The sequence below is a fragment of the Mytilus galloprovincialis genome, chromosome 6, assembly GCF_965363235.1.
Source record: "Mytilus galloprovincialis chromosome 6, xbMytGall1.hap1.1, whole genome shotgun sequence".
NCBI classification, from domain to species: Eukaryota; Metazoa; Mollusca; class Bivalvia; order Mytilida; family Mytilidae; genus Mytilus; species Mytilus galloprovincialis.
In genome coordinates this window covers 26,274,454-26,293,076 of record NC_134843.1, presented here as the reverse complement: position 1 = coordinate 26,293,076, position 18,623 = coordinate 26,274,454, and the positions used below count along the sequence as shown (strand labels likewise).

The 18,623-nt window shown below is 31.7% G+C and overlaps 1 protein-coding gene across 1 annotated transcript; it reads right to left on the bottom strand.

Annotated features, from left to right (window-relative positions):
• Positions 1-4: 4 nt before the first annotated feature.
• On the bottom strand, positions 5-10,660 carry LOC143079262 (uncharacterized). The gene is made up of 8 exons (XM_076254501.1): positions 10,567-10,660; positions 9,523-9,915; positions 7,955-8,305; positions 6,737-7,003; positions 4,419-4,511; positions 3,281-3,382; positions 1,942-1,975; positions 5-280 (listed from the first exon to the last, which is right to left on the bottom strand). The coding sequence occupies exons 1-8, from the start codon at positions 10,625-10,627 to the stop codon at positions 175-177; spliced, it is 1,407 nt and encodes a 468-aa protein (XP_076110616.1). The 5' UTR covers positions 10,628-10,660; the 3' UTR covers positions 5-174.
• Positions 10,661-18,623: the final 7,963 nt, after the last annotated feature.

Here is an 18,623-nt window from a genome sequence, read left to right as displayed (position 1 = left end):
AATCTCATTTTTACCATACTGACTTATATGGATAAGTTTAATGTATACTTTTGTGAAGTTGTTTAAAATGATGACATCATTAAAAAAAAGTAGTTTAACTCCTCAAAACAACAGGCATCAAATAGCAACTTCAGTTAAACAGATCTTCGTCCATTTCGATGGTAGGTAAAAACGTCAGTGAATTTCATTATAGTAGTTACTGTTGCCGCTATCGTCAGCTCTGTTCATTGTACTGTAAACGTGTACCTGTGTATTATCACTTTTGACGTCAGCATAAACCCTAAAACACAAAACTAACAAATTAATATGTCAATTGCTTCTCCTACCGCTCCACCTTATATTTACAATTAAGGCTATTAAATTAATACCAGTAAATCCTTACAAGCAAAATAATTATATATAATCTACATTCAAAGAAAGAAGATATTATTGGTATTGAATTGCATGATCATTACAACCAAGCAGTCAAAACAAAACGAAATACATATCCATATTGATGTATCAATAATGATCTGGAGTCGATTTAACAAAATAAAACAAACAAAAAACTAACGATTTAGACTGGTCGTAAGTCATGAACAATTCAGTATATTTGCGATCAATCTTAGTCGTAAGTTTTTTTGTGAACTCGAATGTGATGTAAGTGTCAATAAGGCAATCGCCCAACGGAAACCAAAGCCCGAATAAAGTATATGCAAGTACCAAAAGGACACTATACGTATGCAACAGAAATCATTTTATGGCATTTGTCATTAATTGGATAGCTATCAATAATTTGACTGTGTCCTGTTTACTGCTTATATTTACTTGAGAATATTTGCATACTAGTACCTTTATTCGTCACATTACCATAAAGTCAAAATCAATTTTAAATGAAACGTAAAAAAGTTTATTATTTTTTTCTTAATTACATTAACGACCCTTAAAAACCCGATATTCAGGTGAAACATAATATATAATAGGTCAAACAATAAATACTAATGTATCAAATTTGAAAGAAAAGCTGACAAAGGATACATGTACCTACTCGTCTTTAAATTCGATCGTCAGAAGTGCGCTTTGTCTCATATTGGAGATTGACACAGACTAGTTGGAATGCAAAATTTAGTAACAAAGGTAAAGAGCTTTGTGTCAAATCCGGATAATGCCATCATTATGAACATACAGGCGTGTGCTTGCAATAAGAAAATTCTATCCCTGCAAGTCCAGGATGCACACATTAATTGACCACCGTACGATCTATTATAGTTTTATGCCATGGTTTTGTCTGTCATTCTTTGTCTCATCGATCTTTGATTGCTGTATTGTATCATTATATCTGCAATATACCGACAAACTGACCCGAATTTTCAATAAGCATGTTATCCGGAACAGATATATTAATCTGTTTCCGATCCATGAAGCTGAATTATAGACTTCCTTAGTTGTATTTGGAATACAATTTCGGACCAACAGATGTCAATTCTTTTCGACTAGATATTTGATTTGACCTTGTTTTGATTCGAAAGCTTTTTGTTAGTTGTATCACGTCTAGCGTATCAAACTACACATCTAGTATCTTTATTGAGTTTCCCATCCAATTAATTTATTTCACTGATATTTCACTCTTACTTTTTCATAAATTATTCGACAAACGTTAAATTTTTACCGATTAAAAAGTTAAACTTTTTTAAGAATTATGTAGTTTGCCCTTCATGCTTATGGCATACTCGACCATATTGAATTTTTCATATCACCACTGTGTTAAATCTAGACATTCCTTGTTTTTATTAAAATGTATAAAGAGTTGATTTGATAACTTTTTAAGATTGTTTGGTTGATGTATAATACGGATAAAAATGGAGTACTTTGCAAACTGTGTCTTGCATAGAGAGTTGTCTCATTGGCACGCATACCACATCTTCTTATAACTATTAAAAGTTTCTGTAGATTTATACTTACGTTTCTTTTTTTGCGATCTTGAATTGTACAATCCCTGCATTAAAGTCAGTATTCTTAATTTCACAGCATGACATGAAATATTCAAAGTGCAGTTATCATCATTGTTATATTACAGTGTATTGAATAATTCGACTAATCTTCTTTTTTAGTCCTAATAAACTAAGCTGCATAGTTTTTGACACTATTTTGTTAAACTCTTTTTTTTCCAAACCTTAAAAAGTTTGATACAAATGACGTTAATTTTAATTTTCAATCTTCATAAGCAACTTTCTGAATTTATGTGTAAATGTGTTCTTTGTCTATCTGTTTCAATGGTTGTTATTGTTTTTTTTTTAGAAAATGAGTTTATCCAACTGATGCTGTTAGATTCCAACTTGTGCAGAACAATTATTAACAAAACACCACATGCTCGACTTCATATCAACCAACCGAACAAACGTAAAACATATACCACATTTTTTTTTTTATATCAAATGGGAATAAAATCAAATTTTATTTTATGCTGCTTCAAATTCCACATTGAAAATATTATTAATATACATGTATGGGTTACATTGATGCTGAATCACTAGAACTGTTGAAAAAATGCATTGTAAAAAAGGATAATTGACTTAAGAAAAATGGGATGTTATTGACAATTGTTTGAATTAGATTAAAATGTCAGGATTCGGTTTGACAAAAAAAAAAAAAAACACTTTCGATTGCCCGTAAGTTATGAACAATCCCGTATTCCTACGATAAATCTTAGTCAAAGTATTTTTGTGAATGGACTCATGTCTCATTATAACACTAAGATACAAAAGTAGACAAAACAAGAATTGCTAATCACAGCGTCAAATAAACATTACTTCACAAATTTACTAAAATATATCTTGAGTTTAACTTATGGCCTTTAAAATATGCAAGAGCCAGCTTATCAAATGCTGAACATATGGACATTCTGTGGCAACCCCACAGCCTTTTTCCCTTGTACTCTTATATTGGTGTGACTATATTGATTGATTTATCCCATTGAACTGGCAATAAATGAACACTCAAATATTGTTTATTTTGCATCACATCATGACTTATAATTTGGAAATAAATGATGAGGGTCAGTAAAGAACAAAAGATAAAAAAGATGAATTCAGTTTTCCTTTTGTGAACTTTTCATTTCGGTGTAGCAACATAATACATCTAGGTTTACTTCCAGTTGTGTTTTGGTTCATTTTGCGCCATCATTTGTATTCGTGGTAGTGTTTTAAAAGATTTTGTCTGTCTGTCTTTTTCGTCAGGAAAAGGTTTTTGATAGTTCCGTTAATATTATTCCCCTTTTTTTTTTATAAATATTATATTATACCTTTTTTATGTAAAATATATAAACCAGTCATTTCTGCAAGTTGCAAAACAGTAAGTACTGCCACCACAGCAATCAATATTGAATCTACAACTGTTGAACTTTCTAAACAAAAATAAGTAGATATATAAGTGATATACATGTACCATAAATAATATTTAAACTAAAAACAGTTGGGATGAATTGAGCTGTTTAAAGCGAAAGTGTGTCATGAATAATACGAAGACCAACTGCTTTTGATCAGTCAACTTATTTTTTTTTAACAAAGACATTTATTTAAGACTTTAATTGTTATAATCTATAAGATTTATCATAAAGAGGGTTATTACAATGACAGTCATTTGCTTTAAACTGTCCTTTCCCAGAAGAGAATGTAATTTTTCCTATCAAACATTTACGAACTGAATGCGCCTTTTTGTAATTTAATTGGAGTGTAAAAGCTTTGATCGCAATACATTTTGTATGAAGCGCTGAAAATTGTGCGCACAATCAACGCTATAACCACCATATAAAATTATACGAAAGAAGCATTCAGTTCTTTTAATAACATTGATATATATAACTATAAAATTTCGATCGAGTTATGTCAAAATTTGTCATTTGTTTTCATTTGTTTTCCTGTGTTGTTGTGAAATTCTCACGAGGAGCACGTGCTGTCATGAATTTTGTATTTCATTGGAAAATAAGATGTACTTTTGATTGTTGTCAGCCGATCAAAAATAATGATTCTTATGAAACACACACTTGTACATGTAAAGTATTTATTTTAGTGTGCATCAACAGGAATTATTTCTGTTTTGTGTTGGCATTTTAAAATGCACTGCATTCCATCTAGACCGTCATTTGTAAAACATTTTGATCGATTGGGTTGTTATGTTTAAGCTAAGTCACTCATTTTCATGATATACAGATGTTGCATGGATTGCATGTTATGCTTATTAAAAGGGGACGCATTTGGTCTTGCATGTATTGGATACTTTTCTGACTTTCTTAACTTGCATTACATGTATGTCTTTTATTTTTTTTTTGACATCTTAGTATATATCCACATACTAGTGTCTTATGCATTATTAAAACATAGGTCAACATCAAAGGTGATTAGATGGAATCCTTCTCTAATAATAAAATATCTGAGATTTACCCTTTTCGATCTTAATGCTGGATGTTTTATGGTTAGTAGAAGTAGTCTCCATCTTTGTCGTTGGCATTGTCGTGGAAGTTGTAGTGGTAAAGTCTGTTAAGAAAATTATATTCATGTATGAAATCATTAAGACTTAATCGCATCATCAATATGTTTTATATTAAAATAAGTGTAAACAAATAGTGCCCTTATGTAAACAGACATGGATCATAATTTAGACTTTAGTAATTTGGTGTGTCCAAAGTGCTCTCTGGATTTTTCTTCACCAGGAAGCATCAAATATAAACTTTAAATACCCATGGACATATAGATTCCTACACTGCAACAAGTGTATAACGATATTTCTCCACTCGAGACAGTTGAATTTCATTATTTGAAGCGCGAGGCTTGCCGAGCTTTTTAATTAATTAAAATTTAACTGCCGAGAGTGGAGAAATATCGTAATACACGAGTTATAGTGTTGGAATCTGTTTCTCTGATGATTTTTATACTTCGTTTTCAAAGATTTTCAGAAACTTGTGTTCTTTATATGCGATGTCATCAGGCATGGTCGCCTTTTTTCATGACGTCACAATAGGAAAATTCAGAAGAAAACAAAACATATTGACGTCATAATCATATTTCGACTAATCATTTGCCGAGAACAGATTTTTCACTAGTGAGGGGAAATGTTTTTCTCACACCGGTCAGGAAATGTGAAAATAGCACAACAATTAGAGAAGAATGAATAGTTGTCTTTGCTCTGTTGTGTTTTCATAATCCTCTCAATTAAAGTTCTTGCATTGTACGTCTTCTGGGTTTCAAATATTCTATGTCTTGTTTTGATAAAATAAAAAGAGAATAAGTAGCCATCCATGACACAGAATCAATTCATGCACTTAAAAAAGGCAAAGGAACAACCTTTATGCTGTTCAACATCTCAACGTAAAATAAGGCCTTCAACACGGAGAAACAACTTTCACCTTACTGCAAGTTTAAGACGACCCCCTGCACCGGTTAATCATTTATGAGTAAAAAAAAAAAAGATGAATTGAATGCATTTAATCTCCATGTCTCCGGATGAGAAAGTTTTTTTTTTTATTAAACATATGGTAATCAATCAATAATTTATTCTCTGTTCAAAAGGAAATGTTGGAAGTATTTTAAAATAAATTACATTTCTCAAACGAAAACAGAGAATGTTGGCTCAAGTTCTTCAAAATGTGCATTCGATCAGCCTTAAATATTACAGTAAGGTTTTAAAGTTTCAAAAATGTATTCTTCATTTTTAACCAAAAAAGAGGTGCAAAACAAGTAAAATCGTATCTTTCAGCATTTTCAATATTCTCCATTGATGTAATGATAGACACAATCATCGGCAGGGAATAGAATAATCAAAATTGAACAAACTTCCCCTTCGGTTATTTTAGGTATGAGTAAAATGTGGAACAGCGAAATTCCACGTTAGACCATAGGCTACAATATTTTCCTATGTTACCACATGATTTTTTTTTTATAAATGGGTTTTCGCTTATCAACCAGAGTGGAGGTTCATTACTGGTACCAGTTTTGAATTATGGTATCTTCCGAATACCGGGGAAGGTTTATTTGGGTTGTGGTCTCTTACGTCAACTGGTGGGACTCTTCCTCCTCGTTCACTTTGATTTCCATAGATGAACCTTTGTTACTTCTATTACCAGATAACACCTTCTTTCTTGCCGATATAACAAATGCCGGTGGTTTGTATCGCTTTGCCAGACCGAGTTTACAATTTATTTCCGTGCGACTGATTTCAGTATTTCTTGAATTAATAAAAAAATCAGAATAAAATTGAGAACAAAAATGGGGAAGATGTTAAATAGAAAACAACCCGACCACGGAGCACATAACAGCCGAATGCCACCAATGGGTCTTCAATGCAGCGAGAAAATCCTTCACCCGATGGTGGGCCTCAGCTGGAGTTAATCACAATGCCTTTTATAACTACAATCATTGTAAGAGTTTATGGTCAAGAGCAGGTATAGAATAACGAAGGCGAAATATTGAAATTGTCATGAAAATTTTATCAAAAATTGTGCAATCAATCTGGAAAGATAAAGGAGGTCCATGCCATAAGCATATTTGCAGATCAATGATGAAAACATAATACAAACATTTTGATGTGTATAACTGGGCACTTATCCACTTTGATGTTTTAAACATCTTAAACACAATTTGCTCATGTTGAATTTGTGTCCATTGTGTTCATTATCTCTCTCTCTCTCTCTCTCTCTCTCTCTATCCATTCTGTATGTGTGTGTGTTTGGGGTTTGGTTTGGTGTATGGATGTAAATACTAACCAATTTGTATGAGAATCGCGTTGTTCATTTTGAAAGACTTTCCATTAAAACTGTTTGATGCCACACATATGTACTTATCCACAACATTACTGATGACATATATGGAACCAGTCCCTAGGGACACACTGGTGTTTGATTCTTTGTGCCAAGTATAATCTGTTACAGCAGGATTTCCATCTGATGTACACGTCAGAGTTAGGGGTCCTGCTCCTTCAGCAAATGTTGGATTTATGGAATTCTTTGTTACTTGTACATTCCTAACACTATCTATAGAAAAGATAAAGTGAAAAACATAACAATACATGAAAATTTACCATTAACCATTTATAATTTCCTGCACCATGTTTTTTGAAAACAATCCCTTCTTAAAGAGGTTCGCTACTCAGTTTCAAAATGACAAGTATTTCATAAAACTAGCATATATTGATATGGAATTAATAAAGGAACCAAAAAAGCAAAACAAATATTAAGGTCAATGTGCTTGTTTTCGAGATATTAGCCATTGAAATTTTGGCGGGTAAATGTTCTCTCTTGATTTTTCATAGCTTTACCATTGACAAGTTTAAGTTCTCAAAAACTATTAAAAATAACAAAGATTTTATAAGACTTTTAAGTAAAATATTTATAAAAAGAAAAATGGGGGTCAATGGGCAAAAATTGTTAAGGCATTCAAATGGATAAAACCAGAGGATTCCGAAAATATGTCCAAAAAAAAAATCAAAACATGACAAGCGAACATCCTTAAATCATTTTTATATCCCTTTACAGAATGCTTTTTTTCAATATCAACATTAATCAAATAGCACATACAGATATAATATACACATACTTGAGTTATGATTTGCTTTCTCATAAATGCTTTCCACAGCTGTACATGTATGTCTATTTTTATATACTGTGAGTGATATTTGAAGTTTAAGCTTACAAAAGACAATTCCTCATGAGTTTCCACTTATATCGTTTCAAGCACCGTTTATATTGTAGTGGTGGTATAATCCTCATCATGCAAATAGTTTTCATTGGGGATTTTTTAATTCCCTTGAAACATTTAGAAACAATGTGTGTCATAATGTTGATCCAAAAAATTAACCAATTGTAACTTATTTTCAAGTCTTCCTCATAACTTTTCGATTATTATTCATTAATCCTCATTCTTAGAACTGTACACATGCCATGGAATGATAAATATATATCAAAACTTATTAAACCTCTACTTACAATAAACATTTATGCCCTCTGTCTGTTTGTATAAACTTTCTTGTGGTACGTCTTGATAAACAACCTGACATCTAACTACATCATTATTATCTAGTTGTTCCATCTTCAGTGTCAGAGAACTGGTACCATTGGATGTACAGGTTCCTGACATTAGAGTAGCTGTAGTTGTTTCTGTTTCATATGGTGTTTCCTGTATAATAACACCATTGGAGTTACGTCTGTATCTCACCCATCTGAACTTGCCTTGAGGTTTACCAACATTACCAGTACATATAAAGACAACATTATTGCCTTCTTCTATCCCAGCTGATGGTACATACGATGGTACACTGTCCGGTCGTTCTGGATTACCTGTAATATATATGTTAATACTTTAGTGAGAACTATATTATGTTTATATAATCTAGTTTCTAAATTGTTCGCATTTAAAGTATTGTAAATGATAATAAGTGAACTAATGAATGAGTTGTTTCATTGGCAATCATATCACATCTTTTTTTTATAAGTATCAAGTTATTTGAATTGTACCCTAAAATTTACTTTAGTTCCTTAATCTTCAAAAATCACATCAAAGGAGAAGTGCAAATGTTTTTTTCTGTTCTTTGATTTTGTGTTACAAATAAATAACCAACTGAAAATGTAAAATGTAGCAAGTAAAGACTTTGAATAAAATTAAGAAAGAATAAGAATACTTGTTTTGTTTCTTGTAACATTATGATTATTTGTTTCCGTTTCTCTTTCTTTCTCTCTGACATAACGAGTTACAAGTTTTAACTATGCTGTGGAAACGACATATTAATTAAGTTTAGATTTGGTTCATAATATGTAGGTATTAAACGAACCAAATACGATATTTCAATTTGTAGTTCAGCACACGCATGGAATTCCCTTTCAAAAAAGACAAAACGAAAAAAACGTAATTGAATCTTTTTTTGGAATTATATTAATTCCTTGTGCGGAGGAAAATGTAGTTGCCATTTCATGTTGCGTATGTTCAGTGCTGCCCAACAGCTATCATATCAGTTTTTCTTTTTTCTGACCCTATGAAATGATTAATAAAAATATTGTATCGTTCTTATTTAAATTGCACATTATGATATATAATATTATGTCGACAATTTATTATAGTCAGTAATGTACAAACACCTAGTTACTTAATGTGCTTTTAGATGCAGGTGTTATAACTGAAACTTGGACAGCAGGAATAATTATACCAGTTTTTAAAAAAAATAAAGATTGTCTTACAGATCCAGATAGGAATATTGAAAGATTGCGAACTTTCTGTTTTGATTATCCTCGGAGTTCGGTTATTTTGTTAATTTACATTTTGTATACATTGTACTTCCATAATCAATACTCATTGCAATTTGTTAATACACATATAAAAATTGTCTGTTCTTATCACTTGATTAAAAACGTCTTAGTCTGTATACTCCTCCAATCTTTAGTTGGCATTGTTTTATATGTTTAAACCATAAATCAGTATAACAACAATCTGATAAACGGCAATTTGTTTTTTAAATTGGCAGACTTTTAGTGATGATACTTTTTTTACTATTTACATCTACCTTTAACAATGATATTTGCAACACCAGAATTTGCAATTATACTTCCACCTGAACCTGCATATGATACTTGACACATGTACTCCGTCTCATCTTCACAGGCTATCTGAGAAAACTGCATTAAAGCTGAGTCTGTCAAATATGTTGTTGGGTTGGTTAGTGTCACTCTGTTTGACAAATATTTTCCATCAGTTGTTAAGGTTGCATTTAATGGAACTGATGGCGTGTAAAATGTGGCTATATTTTTAAACTGTCCATTTAGTTTCGCCTGAAGATCTAAAGCGGTTACATATTCTCCTGCCACAGGTGCATAAGAACATCTCAATTGTAAACTTGTCTGTCCAAGAATTCCTTCTGAAGGTGTTGCCTGTATCTGAACACTTATAGTTTCTATACCTACAATAAAATATTATAATTAGAAGATGTGGTATGATTACCAATGACAAAAATCTCCATCAGATACTCCAATGGTTTGCAACTTAAGATCACCATACAATCGTTATCGATGAGCAAAACCCATACCAAACAGCAAGCTTTAGAATGCCCCGAAATGACAATGTATATCAATTCAAACGAAACGAATTAATGGCCTGATTTATATACAAAACAATAAACGAAAAATAAATGTGACATATAGGAACAGAAGACAACCACTAAATTACAGACTCCTGACTTTGGACAAGCACATACAGAATAAGGCGTTTGTTTTTCAACTAACCATACACGACTTATAAAATATGAATGTGATATTTATGAAAACTACCTGTTCATCGTGAAATGATATATCGTTGCCATTCATCATATATCCGAAAAATTTACAAAATAGATTGTAGGTTTAATTTGTCCTAAAATCAAATGTATTTCAAAATTTCTGTTTTTTTTTATCTCCTATAATGACTTAGACTAAAAAATAAGCTTAAAGAATTCAAATAGGCGACTGAATGACTGAAGCCTTAATTCAAGCTTGAACTTCAAGTCCAACTCATGGGGATTTATATATTTGGTTTTAGCAAACATTTTAACTAAAATCAATTTCATATAACTCACCTATGAGTAAATAGAGCACAATTACAACATGTATATTTTTGACACTCATCACATAAACCATATCAACAAGGAAGAAAAATTGCGCACTGCAATATTTACCTTTATCATGTTTATAGATATAAATCATGTAAATAGTGGCAAATCACAAAGTCCAATTATTCATGTTTTTTAAATAATTATTTAAATTTAATTACCGAATGCTTTAAGATCATCAATCAAGAAATGTGTGTGCGTCTAACTTATTAATATTCATAATCTTTAATTACCTGTTATACTATTTAAACTTGTTCATAAAAGTGCATGGCAAACGTATGAAAGAATTGATCCCTTTTGCATGTTTTACTAACGAAACATCTATGTTAACTATTTTGTTGCATACATTACCTTGATCAAAATTAGGATCAACTGAAAAATGGAAATAAAATATTCTAAATGAAATCGAAATGTCGTAAACGGCAAACAAACATTTCGCTTATTATTAAATTTATTAATTCTTTATGAAAATCTGACAGAAGGTCAAGATCACTTTAACTTATTTTGGTGTAGGTCTTCGTCAATAAACATAATACGTACACTTCTAAAATCAATCCTCTATGGTCTTTGGTTTATTAGATGGTTAATAGCATTAACGAGATATTTAACCAAACAATCTATGTTTGACCATAGGAAGAACTTATGTAAGAAGGTTTCATGCAACATGTGCGACCTTTTCAAGTAATAATTCCATGTCAAATCTGTACCATGACGGATTGATCCAAATGTATCTTATTACGTAACTAGTTGTGTAAATTAAGTTTTTAATCTATTCGGAGACCCTCGGGATGAAACGTCCACAAGCAGTGGCATCGACCCAGTGGTGTAAATATTTATCAAAGGTACCAGGATTATAATTTAGTACGCCAGACGCGCGTTTCGTCTATATAAGACTCATCAGTGACGCTCAAATCAAAATATTTATAAAGCCAAACAAGTACTTAGTTGAAGAGCACTGAGGATCCAAAATTCCAAAAGGTTGTGCCAAATACAGCTAAGGTTATCTATGCCTGGGATAAGAAAATCCTTAGTTTTTCGAAAAAATCAAAAATTAAAGTCATATGAAACGAGTGACTGATCAAAAATAATGTTTATCCAACTCTTGAACCAAATAGATATAGAGGATTTGGTGTGAGTGCCAATGAGACAACTCTCCATCAAAATAACAATTTATAAAAGTAAACCATTATAGGTCAATGTACGGCCTTCAACACGGAGCATTAGCTCACACCGAACAACAAGCTATAAAGGGCACCGAAATTACTATAGTAAAACCATTCAAACGGGAAAACCAACGGTATAATCATGTATATATCATGAACTTAGTCGTCTCTGCACTTTTTTTTTTATCATTTGTCATGTTTGTTACGCATCCATATTGTATAATTTTCAATACGAGAAAAGTCACGCAGAGTTCACTGCATACGAAAATTCATCGGCGAATTGTTTTTGTTTGGACAAATAATAGAATTTTCTTGAGGCAAAAGTATGGGTGCATATGTTTTATAACTAAAACTAGCCATTTAGAGATAAAAAAACAAATGCATCATTTTGTGAATTTCATACGACTTTAATTCCTCTTTATTAAATCATACATGTATTCACGATATGATTATAAAGCAAAGTGCTCTCGACCTTTGACATTGCAGAATTTACTGTTGCTTGATTGTGAAGAATTAATTAAAATTTTGTTCTTAGTTAATGAATATCATTATATTAGCCCCTATTGCAGTTCAAAAGAAAGGTATTTTCGTTGAGGCAGACTCCTAAGCAACTACTCATTAAAGAGGAATGAAATTTTTTAGTGGGTGTATAAAGTGTATTGTCGAAGGTCCACATTAATATTAGACTAGTGACCTGGAAATTCATTTAAGATTTAATCAATGAAATAAAAAGCTAAAAACTGGGTGATATAATAAGTCATTTACGACAGTTCCATTTTTTATCATATTTAAAGTTATTTGTTTTCAATTTTATTATTTATCATAATATAAACATAGGAATAGGTGAAATGATTGCCAATAAGACACATATACCCAACTTTCAAATAAAAATGTTGTAAGCAATTATAAAAAAAACACGTACGGCCCTCAACAATAAGAATTTTTTTTTTAAACGTGTTAAGGAATACTTTAAATTACCAATAATCGGATGAACATATCACATCTGGAAAAGCATTAGAAATACAAATGTTTCCGTTTTTACACAAAACATTCGAATCTTAAAACATTTTTCGATAGTGCATACCATAATTCACCTTTTCTCAAATCTTTTTGGAAAGTCAAGGATAGATTAGTTTTTGCATCATTTGTTTTCAAAATGGTGAGTGCCAATTCAAGTGAACGTTTACCGAGTCGAAATTTCTAAAATGCATATCAGAATTAAAAGTTACAATAATTCAACAATGCATATGTCGTGTACATGTTATTATTTTGTACAGGTTATTACCTGTATTACCTGTACAAAAAATATATACAAGTAATTACTTGTATGATGCCATACAATTGTATAAGTAATTACTTGTATGACGCCATACAATTGTATAAGTAATTACTTGTATGATGCCATACAATTGTATAAGTAATTACTAGTACAAGTTTTACTGAGAAAAAGATAATAACTTGTACAAATCATCATTTTACCTTGGCCTATTTCAAGTTAAAAACAAATTGTTTCCCTTTTAACAAATAATTCATTACTAAGCCTAAAGGTATAAATTCTCAATATGTGAGTACAGTTTACATATAAAAAAAAATGAGCAAAACTGTTCAGTTCAGTGGTCAAAACTAAAGTGTAGGGATGGAAAACCGTGTAGAAAAGAAATTTCACGATACAAAAATCAAATAGTGTGATGACAATAAATCTTCTGATAATTCAATATTTACACGTGAAAGATACAGAGAGGCTATTGGTAATGTAAAAGAAGCAAAAAATCAAGTTCCAAAAAGACTGCTTTTCAAAGATATTTCTTAAGGCAGTATGATGTTTTGAGTGTAGCAGGAATTGAAAAATGTATTATTGTACAGTAGAAGAACTTTACCCATTGATTATAACTGCACATTCTGGAGTCGGTCGTGGGGGCACCCACAAAACTTATAAGGAGTTGAAAAAAAAAAAAAACAATTTGAAAAAATCAGCAGAGAAATATTTAGACATTTTATTCAGATGTGTTAACAGTGAATTTTGAAAAAAGTCGCTCTGAACCACTAAATTAGATGTTCGTCCTATCACATCGACTTTAATTTCCGTTGTCAAGTAGACCTTGTTGACTATCAGTCATGTCTAAATGGAGAATATAAGTGGATCATGCATTAACCGCTTAACCAAATTCACTGTATTGCTAACTTTAAAGTCAAAAAGCGCAGTTGATGTGGCTTACCAAACGGAATCTGATGGACACCATCATTGCTTATACAATCAATGCTGCTAGACCATAATTGAACTTATCGTGTAATTCAAGATACCATGCTTCATTGTCTTATGCAAACACATAGGTTATTTATAATCTATTAGGCTTGACTTTTATTTCCAATATATGATATTATGTATGCGACTTTTTGTAATGATGTATGTTTGATAATAAATGGTTGAAGGGTAAGCTAAATTTGCACAAAGTGCCATATTAACGGATGATATTAATTTGCGTCCTTCATTCTTCTGTAAACGTCTAACATTTCAAAATCAATACTACTAAACGCTTGATAATAAGAAAAGACGAACAAACACAATTTAAATAACAAAACACGACAAAATGCCACCAAAAAAATTGAACTAACAAACCCAGAGAGAAGAGGTTTTTGAAATAAGAAAAAAACAATATATAACTTAAAAAGTGAGTTGTACAAGTTATTATCTTTTTCTGCCAAAAAATGAACAGGTAATTACTTGTACAATTATATTTGTACAAGTAATAACCTGTATGATGGCATGTATGTACACAACACATATACTAGTTTAAAGTGTCAACATATCTGGACTGGATCCAATTCAATTAACAATCGACATGATATAGAGATAGCTGATCCTTTGATCGGCATGTGATACTGATACATCATCTTAAGTATATAAATGAAACTCAAATACAAGTCGGTGATTGACTTTACAGTAAGTAAACAACCATTGAGATGTCACTTTTCATCAATTTAAGAATTTAGTTATAGTGTATAATCGAAATTTTGTTACATTCCTTAATAAAAGAGATACATTATTTTTCTTTATATTAATGCTTTGTCATCAAATAAATATACCATCTCTTTATATGAATTATAGTCATTTCGTACCCTAACCATTTCGTACCCCCCATTTTGTACCCTGGCAAAAACATATCGTACCCTGAGCATTTCATACCTTAACCGTTTCGTACCTCATGGAATATTAACATGTACGCCACTCTGTACCTCATGGAAGATATGCATACATGTCATCTCGTACCCCACGGAAGATTTATATTTCTTTCATTGATGTGCTATTTCTTACCTCATGGAAGATTGATATATGTATACAATTTCGTTCCTCATGGAAGATTCAAATATGTATACAATTTCGTACCGCATGGAAGATTTATGTGTATACCAATTCGTACCTCATGGAAGATTTATATGTTTGTCATTTCGTTCTTCCTGGAGGGTTTGTATGTTTACCATTTCGTACCTAATGGAAGGTATGTATGTATACTATTTCGTACCTGATATTGTTAATAACTATAAAAACAGCTGTGATAATTATTTCTTTGTTGGTTAATAAACCTCATATTTCTAGTGTTTAACAATTGATTAAGGACCAATCCTGCAAACAAACAAAGTGGGATTATAACTACTAAGGTTTCCAATAACTGCTCAATCAAACCAATCATCCTTCTTTATAACATTTTATATCTAGATGCATGTATTATTCTCTTATATTTTTAAAATTATAAAAATCATGAAAAACTTTACAAAAATATGATTTGAAATATTTTACATGTATTAAGTCAATGGGGGTACGAAATGGTAGATGCATTTGTCCCATAGGGTACGAAATGGATATACTCGTGGGTACGAAATAGTAAATGTTAGGTACGAAATGGAGAATTTGGGTACGAAATGGCAGAGGTACGCAATGTCAAGGTACGAAATGACTTGCTTCCCTTTATATGATAACCTATTACCATCTCTCTAAACATGAAGCGTTGTGCAGTCGAAGTCTAAATTCTAGACAACGAAGCATTCGCCAAAGGCGTTGCGTTATATATAATGGAAATTGGAAACTTTACAATTAACATGAGCAAATACACAAAGTAGTATATCCCCCAACTTAACTGAATTTAAAAACACAGCAATAATGAACCAATAAACACAATACGTTGGAAACAACATATCAATTATGATAGTTGTGTTTGTGCTGTGTATCGGTCTGGTGACTCAAGCCTTTTTCATCTGATTCAGCTTGTCCTACCTTGTTTGCATTTTACCAGTCTGGTGGTATTTTGATTTGGTGCTATTAAACTTTGATGTGATTTTCGAGGAAAATTTATTTAAGAATCGACCAGACATTCCGATGGAAAAATCATGGTGGAAACATCCTTGGTTATTCTAATCCGTCTATTCTATGGCCACAACTTGTTCTGTTGTCCTAATGTGTGTAGTATATAGCTGATTGTATCTCCACTTGTGTGCTCGGGATCTTGGAGCAAAAAGAACAAGACGCTGGTTCATTCGTCTTTGATGTAGGATATCACAGGAGTTGGTATAATAGTCCAGTGACACAGCCCCGGGAAGTGTCAGTGTACTTGTTGTATATAAATCGTGCTGCTTTGTGCCGTATCCGTTCCATGTCATGGTTTAATGGGGCACACACTGCGACAGCGATCGATGGCCTGAACAAGGCACAATCGGCTGTGTTTAAACAGATTTCTTAAAACGGCAAAGGTGTCTGCGGAGAAAAATGAAGTGCTGGTTACTTTTCTGGTTGTGATATTTATGTGTTTATTCCAATGAAGATCTTGACTAATGATATCTCGTATGTATTTTTCACTATTAACACCGTCTAGTTGGTGTCTGTGCAAGGTGTAAGTTGATTGCAGGGCGTGACGCCTGTTAGAGATCCTCATGACAGCGATTTTATATGAATGAAAATACATCTGCCACTTGTATTACCATTATTTCAAGGCAGTGAGATTTGCTGCATCGTCATGATTTCTTATTTCGATGTATTCCAGGATATCATCCGCAAACAATCTAACATCTGAAGATGTACAATCTGGCATGTCATTAATATGTGTCAGGAATAAGAGAAGACGTAAGGCTGTTCCTTGTATTCAGATAGAACATCTAAAGGAGTAGATGTATGTCATTAAAGGACAACTAACTGAGATATGCTGCTCAGGAAGTTCTTTATCTAACTCAATGTTGTTCACCCCATAATGTGCTATTTTCAAGAGCATGCGTTAGTGTGGTATATTATCAAAGGCTTTAGATAAATCCAGTTGTGTACCACAAGAACCAATTTCACTTTACATCACATTGATTAACATTATATACGATGTGTCTACATGTCTTACCTATTACATTCATTGTTGAAATTCTATTTATAGTAACTTTCTTGAGGTTTTAAAATAATTTCCAGTGTAATCGATTTGGGTATCAAGGTAGTCTGTTTCATGCTTATTTTGTGAAATTCTTTGAGATCTTTCTTTCTCTTTTTTAGTGTAATAATGGGACCGACAGTCTTTTCGGATATCAAAATTGTTCGTTAACGATTTCATAATGCTCCTAACGGTCATTACTTGCGTCAATTGTTATAATGCTGAACTTTTTTGCAGCAATTTAGAAGAAACGAGTTGAATACAATATTAATCTTTAATTGAAATTAAATCCACTAAATAACACAAGATCATGATAAAATTCAATAAAATGGCTCAGACTTATATTACAGTGAAGCAAGTACTGATAATTTTGATAAAATAACAATAACACAACTTAGATTAAATTGAAATCAAACATGATATGAAATTTAAGTTATCTATTATTTGTGCAACACATAAAAATGTTATCTCAATAAATAAACAACTTTGATAGAAAGTATCAAATTTTGTAGCTACAGCATTGTGTTATGATATTCACATCCTATGAAAATATGAAAATAGGAAGTGTTGTATGATTTCAATTAAGACAACTATCCATTAAAGTTTAAGTGTAACTGATGTAAGAAGTTATAGGTAACCGTACCGCTTTCAACAATGACAAAATACCGTACCATAAAATCGACTTTAATAGGTCCTGAAATATATTAAACAATTCGATTTACAAAACTTGCGGCAAAATGTATACATAACATAACAGTTAACGAAAGAAAAATATGGCAGACATGAATCAACGACAACTGGAGACTCCTGAATAGGGAATAACACAATGGGGCGTGGTTTAACATGTTTGAAAGCGCCAACATCCCCACCTTTTTTTTAAAACTAGAACAGTGATGCAACGGCACTTCACAATGAACAAACTATAAAAGTCTGTTAAAAAAGCCTTAACTCATCAAATCGATATTTTAATATACATTTTGATGTGTTTCCATCGGTTTTCGTTTGTAACCCGGATTTGTTTTCTCTCAATCGATTTCTGACTTCTCGACAGCGGTATACTTCTGTTTCCTTTATTTGAAATCTTGATCTGCAGATTTTGAAAGTTATTTAACTTTTAAATCTACAGATAGTCGGTAATTTGGGATGATAATCATAATTTATATGTTTGAAATAGTCTTTAGATGGTTTTGGCTGATATGGAAACAGTGTGGTGTTCAATGTTGAAGTGTCCATATATACATAGTATTGTTTGAGAGACGCATACATTGTAGTCTGTAACTATTGACCAGAGTGATAATACATTACTTATTTTAGATTTTAATAGACAGAATTGAAAGACATTCCTTTTATTTTTTAAAATATTTAACCAACTATTACCAGCATAAACAAATAACGTTTTAAATATGAGAGGTATTTATACTTTATGATAATCCTAAATTTTATCCAATATTCACAGATAAAA